The sequence below is a fragment of the Bubalus bubalis genome, chromosome 21 (assembly GCF_019923935.1).
Source record: "Bubalus bubalis isolate 160015118507 breed Murrah chromosome 21, NDDB_SH_1, whole genome shotgun sequence".
NCBI classification, from domain to species: domain Eukaryota; kingdom Metazoa; phylum Chordata; class Mammalia; order Artiodactyla; family Bovidae; genus Bubalus; species Bubalus bubalis.
The window spans coordinates 35,856,009-35,868,085 of NC_059177.1; the positions used below are offsets into that span (position 1 = coordinate 35,856,009).

Consider the following 12,077-nt stretch of genomic DNA (forward strand, 5'->3'; position numbering starts at 1 on the left):
TCCTCTGTCCATGGGATTCTCCAGGCAAGAATACTGGAGTGGGTAGCCATGCCCTCCCTGAGGTGCTCTTTCTGACCTAGGGATCGAACCTGTGGCTCCTGCATTGCAGGCAGATTTTTTCCACTGAGCCACTGGGGAAAAATAGTGTGAGTGGTAGGTAACTGAGTGAATTTAGGGAAAAAACATGTTCTACTCTACTGTATCTCTGGCAACTAAAGAATAAAGACTATGAGGTTATCTTGGATATCTAATGAATTTCAAGCAACATAAACACTTGTTTTCTTAACCTGTAAGCAGATGGAGTGACTATGATTTTTGAAAGTCTCGTTACATTTAGATAAGCAAAACCCAGATGAAGTTAACATCAGATGATCCCATTGAGTATTAACAATTTACTCTTAGTAATGATCCCTCTACAAGCAGTCTGGCCTTGAGGCCAGTTGGAGTGATGACTTGCCTTGAAACTTAATGGTATTGGGAACACTTAGCAGTAGGAAATAGCATATTAGTGTTTCATTTCTAAAATTTTTTTCCGGCTTAAACTGGATATTTCAAGAGAAATTCTAGAAATAAGGCGAGACTGAAGATGAGCTCCAAATCTGGTTTTGTTTCTGTAGCCATTTGTTGTTCAGTCACTGTCGTGTGATTCTGCCTCTCCATGGACTGCAGCACACCAGGCTTCCCTGTCCTTCACTGTCTCAGTTTGCTTAAACTCAAAATCCATGGATTCGGTGATGCTATCCAACCATCTCATTCTCTGTAGCCATAGTTTGTGGAGCTTGATGATAAGGAAGGTAGTTTTTTGATTTCCTCATCAAGATTCCCTCGTGCCAGGTACACTGAAAGTTTATGAACCATACAATGTACCCAAGAAGCAAGCAGCCACTCAAGCTTTGGAGGCAAACTTTTGTGGGTACTGCTAATTCATACTGAGACAGTCAGCAGGGCAGAGCTCAAATTCATTTATCTGATGCATAAAAGGCTGATAGTATTCATTTCTCTGGTGCAAATCTTGTTAAATTTTAACACTTAAAAAAGACTCTGTGTAAGTGATGAATGGGTTGAGATTTAAAAACCAAAATCAGGCAGAAAAATATTGCCACCGTCTCCTGACTTTAGGTCACAAAGTGTCGGATACAACTGAGCGACTGAACAACCACGGTCTATTCATAGCTAAAGGCAAGTAGTGAGGACCTTGATGCTAGCTTTCTATGAAGTGGGAAACCTTGGGACGTATTGTGTGTTGATTCAGTTGGAGCCTCTATTCTTTGGCATGTTCTTGCTAGGATTAAGCCAATAATGAAGTTGTTTGAGTAGGATGCCTAAGAATCAGGACTTTCAGGATTATTTTATTATTTTAATTATTTTGTTCAATTTATAAAATACCAAAACAGCTAACTACAGGCACAGTGGTACAATTCAGAGGGATGTAAAGAAACAGTTTTTTTTTCTCCTCCCATTTCTGCACCCACCCTCTTCTGGTTACCGCTGTTAAGGATTTATTCCATCCATTTAACTATGTATTAACTCAGAAATCATGTAGCACCCATAGGGCTTTCTTTTCTCTTTTTCAGTAAAATGCAGTGATTATTTTTATACTTTATGTTACTTAACTGTATATTATAGATATTCTTTCTCATAACTGCTTGGGCATCTAACTAGTACTTCTTTACAGAGGGGAAAAAAAAAATTTCCTAAGGGCAGATCTACCATATTTCATTTACTCATTCCTATATTCACAGGAACTCACTTTGTGTGTGTGTATATATTTTGGAGGACTGCTTTTGTTTTGATCTTGTTGCTTTTGGTTTTTGTTTTGGCTGCCAAAAGTGATGGCACAAATATCTAAGAAGACTTTTTTTCCCAAGATACCGTATCCAAAAGAAACATAAAGCTTGACTGTCATTTTTCAAAGCAGATAAGAGGTTTTTAAAGGATGAGTTTCCTGTGTGAGGACAAGATTCTGCCGTTTGATTGTTGTTGTTAAGTCAGTAAGTCATGTCTGACTCTTTGTGACCCTGTGGACTGTTGTTTGCCAGGCTCCTGTGTCCATGGCCTTTCCCAGACAAGAATACTGGAGCGGGTTGCCATTTCCTTCTCAAGCAATTTGATACGTTTCTTATTTTTATTTCAAAAGCTGAAAGTGCTTTGGGGCCATGGTAATGAACATAGTACTGGAAACGCCCTCCTGGTTTAGAAATGTACTGGCCAATCCAGTTGCCGCTAGCCACATGTGCCTCTTTAAATCTAAAGTAATTAACATTAGATAAAATTTCAGTTCAGTTCCTCTGTCACGTTAGCCACATATCAATAGCTACATGTGTACACATGTTGAACTTTAATGCTGTGCACCTGAAATGTATTTAATAAAAATAATAATAATAACCAGATGTGGCTCGTGGCTACCATCTTAGACTCACATCTATGAAACATTTCCCATACGGCAGAAAGTTCTTTTGGACAACAATGATTTCAAATGACTAAAGTCAGATTGCCTACTTTGAAATCATAGCTTTCCCCAGCTGAGTTGTATGTGACCTTGGGAAGGTTACTTTGCTTCTCTAGGTGTCAGCTTCCTCATCTTTAAAAAAGTGAGTATAATAGCAATCCTTCTGTGTTTCTGAGAAAGATTAGCTATAGCACTGTTGATTAACTGTTGAACACTTTACCTAAGATATAGGTAAGCATCAAATAAGTGGAAGCTGTTCTTTTTTCCTCGTGTTTGATTATCTCTTCTTTCTTTTGGAAGGCCAGGAGGTGAGCTCTGTTTGTTTGTTCAGACATGGTAGCTGCAAGATATTGTTGCCCTGGTTTCTAGCTGGACCAACAAAAGACGGTATAGTAAGCTGTAAGCAACCTCCATTTGTCAGCCTGGTGGCTTTTTTTAAATACGTTGTCCCTGAGAAACATGGTAGAATTTGTTTTGCTTCTCTTCTGCCAGGAAGTAACCCTTGTGGCTTTGTTAGAAGTGTGGTTTGTAATGATTGTACCCACCCCAGATGGCTCCTGAAAAACCTTTGAAATGCCATCTGCCAGGCGTGTGTCCAGCAGACAGCCTGTCATTCTGCTGAAAGAAAAGAGGGGGCGGGGTCCCCTCGCAGGCCCTTTCTCCCTAGCATCTCTGAATGGGAGCCTGGTCATGTGGCCCAGGCCCAGGGCCGGTTGCTCAGAGGATAACTCCAGTAAGCTCCTGCTGGCCTGCAGAGAGGAAAGGTTTTGTCTGGGTAGTAAACCCTGAAGGTTTTGTGGGTGGAGATGAATCCTCCCCCACCCCCTTCCCCTGCTGTTTAAAGGCCATTCTAAGCATATTTATTTCCATGGGAAAATGGTGTCTGCATGTTTTCATTTTTCCTCTACAATGTACCATTTCCCCCCAAGTTCTTGATTATTTTCAATCCTTTCAGGAAATTAAGTCCCAGAGGTTAGTGTTGTCGCAACAGTTACTCTGACAGATTGTTTCAGAAAACATGACTGGAAGAAATGTCAATGATAAGATGATTATAGGAAGGGGAGAAAAAACCAAAATATTGTCTGGTGTGGAAGACTTTAAAAAACAAACAGATCTTCTGTTTGGTCTTACTCATTTATCTGCATTTGGGGGTGCTGGGAATGGAGGGATGGATTTAGTTAATAGTTTTTTGGTATGGAGACTTGAGTGTGAGAGTTGCCATATAGAACATATTTAGGACAGATTCTTTCACAGCAAGTTTCAAAGAGATTCTGTTCTTGCCCTACACTGGAATTTCCCAGTATGATGCATGCAGACTGTTCGTGTTTTCCAAATAGCCGCCTGAACAGCTTCTGCACTTGGGTCTGAGACATCACACCCTCCTCCTCTGCTCCTGCTTTGTTGACAGCTGCCTCTTCATCTCCTCTGAGGATCTTTTCCTCTTCTCAGCTTCCAAAAATTGTGAAATTTTTGTGTTTAAGTCAGACTTCTTGACTGCTTTTTCTATACTGTCTCTCCCCCTAGATTCTCTCTCTTGCCTTCAAATGCCAGTGGTTTAGTGATAACTCTCAAATTTAGGGCCCAGCCACCCATCTGTTTTTTGGTTTACATATTCAGCTGTCCAGAGCTCTCTACACCCAAGGTGTCTGATACGCATCTCAAGCTTTCACATATTCATAAGTGGACTCTTAATTTTTTTCCCTTATACACCATTCCCCCATCTTCTTGATGTCTGTAAGTAGCACATCCCGTTTGCCCAGGGATGTGCTACTTATTCTTCTGTTTTTCTTACACACTCCATCAGAGGTTTCTGTCTTTAAAATCTAAACCTAGCATGGCCTGATGAGTTGATGTACTTTGAACACATCTATGCTGTGTACTCTCTTACAGCTGTTTAAAGTGTTCACCATTCATAATAGAAATCTCATGGCTTCTTATCACCTCCATCCTATTGTTCTTGTCTATGCCTTGATTTTTTTCCTCAACTGGACACTGAAAAGAGTGAAAGTGTTAGTCTTTCAGTCATGTCTGACTCTTTGCCACTCCATGGACTATAGCTCGCCAAGCTTCTCGTTCATGGCAAGTTTCTAGGCAAGAGTACTGGAGTGTATTGCCATTCCCTTCTTCAGGGGATCTTTCCCAACCAGGAATCAAAGCAGGGTCTTCTGCATTGCATGCAGATTCTTTACCATCTGAGCCACCAGGGAAGCTCAATTATGTATATAATTTGAACTATAATACCAACTCATTTCATTCTGTAATAACATAAACTATGTATCTGGTAGCAGGTACTGAGCTAGGCCTTTTAAAAGCCTTGTCTTATTCAATACACACAACAAACGTATAGGTAGTTTATTGTTCTTATTTCACAGATTAGGAAGCTGAGAAACAGCAGAAGCTCAGGAACCAGACAGACCATGAATTCATCATTCCCTTTCTATGTGTACCTCCTCCACAGCAGTATATGGTACTCTTTATGCTTCTGGAGTACCCACTGTATGCCTGACACCCAAGATGTAAATTTAAACATTGTAAAGTACCTCAAGGGTGTCATAGTCTGCCAGGGAAGCAAGAAATGGAAACAACTTAGGAAACAACTTAAGAATAGACTTTTGGACACTACACAAGCAGGCTTCTATACCAGAAAGTCCTGGTGTGCTGAGCATGACAAGCAAACATTTGTAACATAACTGGTACTATGGGTAATCTGCAGCTTTTTGTAACACTCAGACTTCAGATATTAGAAAAATTGGACTTGTTTAAAAATGTTTTGCTTGAGTAAATTATGTAAGAAGTGTTGAGTTTTTGACGTAAAAGAGTTCTGGATATCCATTGTAGATGCATGGAAATTCACATGGGCAGGCAATCAGAGACTGTGTTCTGCCATGAACACTGGAGACAACATACAGTTGGTTATGTAATTGCTTTTTAGGGAGAATTAGAACTAGGACTAGGGGGGAAAATGCCTGCTTATTATATTTTTAAAAATGACTTAAAAGCACTATGGGTAATTGTGCCTTGCAGAGTGAACCCATGTTAGTTGTATGCCTTACCTAACTTGAATGTTGGAGCAGAAATCATGAATTTTGCTTTTTTTTTTTTAATCTCCCCTACCATTTAATGTAGATTTCTAGTATGTACTGCGAAATTGCTTATGGTTTCTTTTCTTTTTTTAGTTTGAGTGTAAACCACACTCCTTCCACACTTTTGATCAAGGTTGACTGGGCTAAAATGACAGGTCTTTTGCCCAGCACCTCAGCTGGGTGACTTAAATATTCTAGAGGGTCTGTGTTATTTCATAAGAAGAATTGTTATATTTATCAGTCTTTGAATGCATGATGAGATTAATTCAGGGGGAGAATTTTCTATCAAATGCAGTGTCCTTTTTCTCCTGTCAGAACTTACGGGTGGCCTCTTTTTGCCAAACATATTAATTACATGGAGACACAGCAACATTTGGATCCCTGGGAGGTATCCAGCCACAGATCTTGGGCAATTGAATTTCTCTAGTGATGTGTTTATGCAGCGGGTGTCATTTTCTTCAAAGGGCTTATTACATTGGAAGTTGCCGGATATATTGAGGAACACAAGAATTTCAAGGCCTGTGATAAAAATATAAACCCCTTAGGCTCTGAGCTTAAGGTGGATAATGTTTTTAGAATTTACTGGAGCCCTAAAAGCTGCTGATTGTGAATGTTGTCTGTATAAAATACAGTTCACCCTTTTCATTCAGTGCATTCATCATTTTTTTCAGTGATAAAAATCTCCCTGGGCTGCCTTGCTGTGTTTGGTTTTCTCTTTCTGGTATTTGAGGGGCCCAGGCACGAGGGGATGGAAGTCAGGATGCTTTTCTGCTAGAAAGACATTACCTTTGCCAGCTCCCTGTCTCAGTAGGTGGGTCTGTCAGCTTAGGTACTTACTGAACTGGTTATTTTAATTACACCTGGATGGGGCACTTCCTCTTTCAGTGGACTGATGTTTCCTTGTGCCTTTTGTCTTGTCTGCCACAGGCACAACCCGGTCTCCCAGAGAAGGAGAGGTGCCTGGCGTGGACTATAACTTTCTGACTGTGAAGGAGTTCTTGGACCTCGAGCAGAGCGGGACTCTTCTAGAAGTCGGCACCTATGAAGGTGAGCTGATCTGTATGGCAGCAGTAAGCGTGCCTCTCTGCTGGGCACCACAGAGGATCCTGGGCCATTGAGGCAGAGATGTTCTGTGGACTAGTGAAGTCTAAACATCTGTAGGAGATGGCAGTTCACCTTAATGGGATTAATAATAATAAAATATATGGAATAAGGCTTTGTGGAACTCTTTAAAAATACTTTGGATTTTTTTTTTTCTCCAGGATTTTTCTCCTTTAATTTGTTGATTTAAATGCAGGCACGTGTGAGTGTGGGCGTGTGTGTGTGTGTGTGTGTTTAATATGGGTATGTACGGTATTAGAAAGAAGAGGAAGAAGACTCATAGCATAAAATGTGACCTTATAGGTGGTGGTGTTTTAGTCTCAAAGGGACTGGAATGTCATTTGTACCACCAATTGATGTTTAATATATTTTTGAGTAGATGACACATTTTCATGGAATATTTCAAAGCAGAATATTTCAGAAGTATTCAGTAAGTAAGCTCTTTCCTAGATCTATCTTCCACCTGCCTAATTTCCATTTCTCTTTACCCCAGATACTAGAACCGGTGTTATTCATTTCTGATTACTCTTCTGAAGTTTTTTGTTTGTTTTTTTTTTTTAAATACATATATGCAAGTGTACACATACAAGTATTTGTTTCATACATGTGTTCTCATATCTTCCCTTATAGAAGGTATATATGCTATTTGGCATCTTACTCTTATATCATGAAAGTATGTATTCTGAGTCTTTGAGGTTCAGTACTAGAGTGCTTTTTGTTTTCTTTTTTAAGTGAGTAAGTAATCTCCTGAATACGTGGACCATAATTTATTTAACTAGGTCTTTTTGAATAAACATTTTTTAATATTTCAAAACATGACTGTGTTGAATAACATGAGTATAAATCATTTCACATAGGTGAAAGTAAATCTGTAGGATGAGATCAAAGCCTAATGTGGGGAGAAAATTAAACTTACATCTTCTGAAGACAGTATTATAGCTTGATTGTTTTGTTGAGTGTCATTATTTGAGACAGAAGGATATACTATGATACTGTTAATAACTGGATCAAGTTATTAAGTTTTGTGTACTTTTTAGAAACTCTCAAAATCTGGATTTATGGGACGAACACAGTGGCATTTTCCAGATGAGATTTAAAAACAAAGGATGAATACAAAATAGACTTATTTTATTAGGGGCATTATAACTTTGACATGATAATTGCCCCTGTTTCAGGGGCATTTTTTGCAGTGGGAACAGGGAAGAATGTTAACTTTGTGCCTACTGTTCATGTCCAGATTTTGAATATACATTTAACATAAGGTAGATATTAATGAGATTCCTGATTGTGAATACAAGAAGATTTGCTTTGAGTATTGCTGGTTGTCCATTGTTGTGAAAGTCGCTCAGTCATGTCCCGCTCTTTGCAACTGCATGGACTGTAGCCTGCCAGGCTCCTCTGTCCATGGAATTCTCCAGATCAGAATACTGGAGTGGGTAGCCATTCCCTTCTCCAGGGGGTCTTCCCACCCCAGGGATCGAACCCAGGTCTCCTGCATTGCAGGCAGATTCTTTATCATCTGAGCCATCGTTATCCACTGTTGTAGTTTCCTTGAAGTATTGGGATTTGACTGGGGGTTGGTGGGCTGGGAGATCTGAGAGTGCCCCAGGGAAGAATGATTTGTTCAGACTGGTACATATATACAATGGAATATTACTCAGCAATAAAAAGAAATGCATTTGAGTCTGTTCTAATGAAATGGATGAAGAATGAAGTAATGACATGGATGAAGAGTGAAGTAAGTCAGAAAGAGTGAGACAAATATCGTATATTAATGCACATATATGGAATCTAGACAGATAATACCTCTGATCCCATTTGCAGGGTAGCAAAGGAGATGCAGACATAAAGGACAGACTTTTGGACAAACTGAGGGAAGGAGAGGGTGGGATGATTTGAGAAAGTAGCATTGAAACATATACATTATCATATGGAAAATAGATAGCCAGTGGTATGACACAGGGAACCCAAAGCTGGTGCTCTGTGACAACCTAGAGGGGTGGGATGGGAAGGGAGATGGGAAGGCGGTTTAAGAGGAAGGGGGCCTATGTATACCTATGGCTGATTCATGTTGACGAATGGCAGAAGCCATCACAATATTGTAAAGTATTTATCCTCCAATAAAAAGAATTGACCTAGTTGTGAGGTTAGAAAAGGGATGGGGGCTCAGTGGATATACCAAGAGCTTCTTCAGTGTGTTCTTTTGTAAATGTGAATATGGTTAAAAATTCACGTGCTGAGAAGAGAGCAAGTGTTGGATCCTCTTTGCTGTAAGAAAGTGAGTTGTCCTGTCTGAAATCACTTATTATGACCATCAGAGGAGCTTTAATCCAGAATATAAAAAATATTCATTTGCATGTTTGGAGAGGTTAAGGGTGGGAGTGGCTATGCAAAGCCAAAGAGTACTTTGTTGAAAAAGAAAAGCATGTGGTTAGGTAAGAGCATATCAGGGACAAAAAAGAAAATCAGCTCATTTTATTGAGGTGTTTATGTTACAAGTGGTACATAGGTGGAGTCACTTTTTTCCCCATTAGTTTTATCGCTTTGACAGAGGTAGCTATTATCCCCAGCTTTTTTTTTTTTTTTTTTTTTTAAGAGTGCTTTTTAGATGAGGATGCTTAGACCAGGTAGCACTTCAAGACTTTGTTAAGGTTATGCATCAGGTTCCAGAAGGCGAGAGCCAGGAAACAGACCCGGCTGTTAGATTTTTAGATCCCATGCTCTTTCCTGGAAATGCCAAGATGATACTGATGTAACTAAAAAGTTGTGATAATAGACCCTTAGTACTTTCACCCAACTTCTTGCTGGGTAACAACAGGAAGAAGTTTTTCAGAAAATGTCTAGTCATCCGTCTTCCTGTGAATGTCATTCAGTTATTTTAGAGTTGAAATTCTCATGCTGCATATGGGTCCAGTGTCTTTTAGCCTTTTACCTGTGTTCTTCAGCCTTTTGACCTTTTGGCTGTATGATTTCCCTGCTGTACAAGATGGCTCCTAATTTTTTTGGTAGCAATTGGAATGTATTGTATTGACTTTCATAAGGTGAAAGCAAAATGGAATTTTTATGATATGCCAGATAGTGTTACAGGAATAGGGCTGGAGAGATCTTTGTGAGCCCCTCTGGGCCCCCTTAATGGGGATTCTGTCAAGTGGACACTAACAAGCCTGCAGGCTGGGCTGTGGTCCTGCCAGAGTTTAAGTCTCAGCGCCTTTGCTGCTGAGCTGTGTGCCCTCCGGCAAGTTACTTAATGCTCCATGTCTCCATTTTCCCTTCGGTAAAATGAGGATAATAATAGTGCTTTCTCATAGGTAGGATTAAATGAGACAATAATTGGAAAGGGCTGAGCACAGCGTCTGACACACGTAAGCTCTCTGTCAGCGTTAGCTCTTATATTTACACCCGACTGGCCCCAGATTGCCACCCCGTTGGATGGATTCTCTTCTCCTCCTAGTCAGTAAACTAGTGGATTTACCAGTAAAATGTCTTTATGTACTTCCCTAGGTACTCACTGTCCATTTCCCTTGCTCACATTTTTTTCCTCTTGTCCTGACCTGGCTCCAAAGAGGAAAACACCGCAACGCAAATCACTCTTCAAAGCAAGACTTTTAAACAGCTTGAAGTAAAAGTAATGAATATACACTATGGAATTCCTTCTAGAGTAAAGAACTTAAACATCTTTAAGTCTGAGTTGATTCTCCTTCTCACAGGAAACCTCTGTTAAGGGTCTGGTGCAAAGATTCAGAAAATGTAGACATAAACCTAAGTATTGTTGTCCGTCGACTTAACACATCCTGGAGATCTTTCCAGTTACCCCACACAGTTCCACCTCATTCTTTATAAATGCTGCAAAATATCCCGTTGTATGAATTTATATAGTTTATTTAACTAGCCCCCTGCAGGTGGCCGTTTAAGATGCCTCCTTCCCCCACCTTTTAATGTTTTGTAAACAATACTGCTGCGAACACCTCTGTACAAATGTCTCACTGTACTGTTTTGAATGGATTTATAGAGGAAATTCCTGGCAGTGCAGTTTTAAAGGCAGCCCTTCTGTGCCTACATGGTTCATTTCAACATTTTCCATGGCATAGGGTGTGATGTATAGGGCAGAAGATCAAAGTAGGTCTGCCTTTGAAGGTGCTTATGCTTCATAGTGATTTATTTCTGACAGTGTTTGTTCAGTATATACGTGATGAGTGCTTTTCAAAGTGCATTATGTGTAACAACTCACTTAATTATCCAGTAATCCTATGAGCTGAGTTCAGTTTGTCCCCATTTTACAGAAGAGTATGAGGCCCAGAGAGGCCCATTGTCTTTTTTTAACTCCACATGGTGAGCCCAAGATAGAGCTGGCATTCAAACCCAGGCTTATCTGGCTCTAGGGTCTCTACAGCTCCTTAATCTTGGGAGGCACAATAATTTAAACAGCTTCTAGAGAAGTGATGAGTGCTCAGAGAAGAGAACTACAAGAGTGCTCCATTGACTCTAACGTTAGGGTCAGTCCCCTTGAAGAAATGGACTTTGATCTGAAGCTTGTCAGAGGATCTCATGAGTTCAGGTGTGTCAGCACCGACCCAAAAGCCTGAATCTTGAGAAAGCAAATGCAGTATGAACCAAGAAAAGGTCAGAACGTGTGTGCTAGAGATGGAAGAGCAGGGAATCATTTCTTGCTTCCTGTACAACCAATGCCATCCAACAGGACTTTCTTCAGTGATGAAAATGTTCAATATTCCGAGTTGTCCAACACAACAGTCATGGACCACATGTGATTTTTGTGACTGAGAAGCTGCATTTTAAAATTAATTTAGTTAAAACTAATTTAGCCTTGAATAGTCCCATGTGTCTGATGACTGCCATATTTTCTAGGGCAGTTCTAGAATGAAAGCTTCTGCAAGGATGGTTGAGGACCTACTCAAGAAGATCTTTCTCTTCTCCGTCATCTGACTTCAGAGAGCTAAGCTCATCTTTAAGAGCTAATCTCCTTTTGGAAAACATAGTTTTGAATCCTCCCAAAGAGGATGTCACTACAGAGGAGAGGTGATCTTCTTTATGTACATTCTGTGACATATATAGGGCAGACAAGTAGAGTGAACCAATAAAGCCTCAAGGCCTGATAACCTTCTGAATATTCTTTCAGGCCCAGTATTTGTTTGGGGTTTAGAATTTCAGGGTTGTAAAAGTTTAAACTGAAAGGCAGTAGAGCTCATCTCTTCAGAGAACAAAACCAAGGTCCAGAAAGAGAATGTCCAAGACACTAAAGGGAATTGGGGACCAAATCTGGTCAAATGCCTTTCACTAAGGTCATGTCCCAGGCAGGACTGAAATGCTCATCTTGCCCAAGTCTGCTGCTTGGAAATGGATACTCTTCCTGTAGACTCTCTTACTAGTTTGTGCATGCATCCATTTAACCATTAATGATAAAATGTTTAGCAAAACCAGACATGATT

General features: G+C 40.1%; 1 protein-coding gene across 16 annotated transcripts in view; it reads left to right on the forward strand.

Moving 5' to 3' along the window:
- The window catches only part of MAGI1 (membrane associated guanylate kinase, WW and PDZ domain containing 1), a 642,924-nt gene that overhangs the window by 503,330 nt on the left and 127,517 nt on the right, over positions 1–12,077 (forward strand). For all 16 annotated transcript variants that reach the window (XM_006077265.4, XM_025272540.3, XM_006077266.4 and 13 more), the window contains exon 3: positions 6,460–6,579. In XM_006077265.4, coding sequence (XP_006077327.1) covers positions 6,460–6,579 — 120 coding nt within the window. The remainder of the gene's footprint in view (positions 1–6,459; positions 6,580–12,077) is intronic.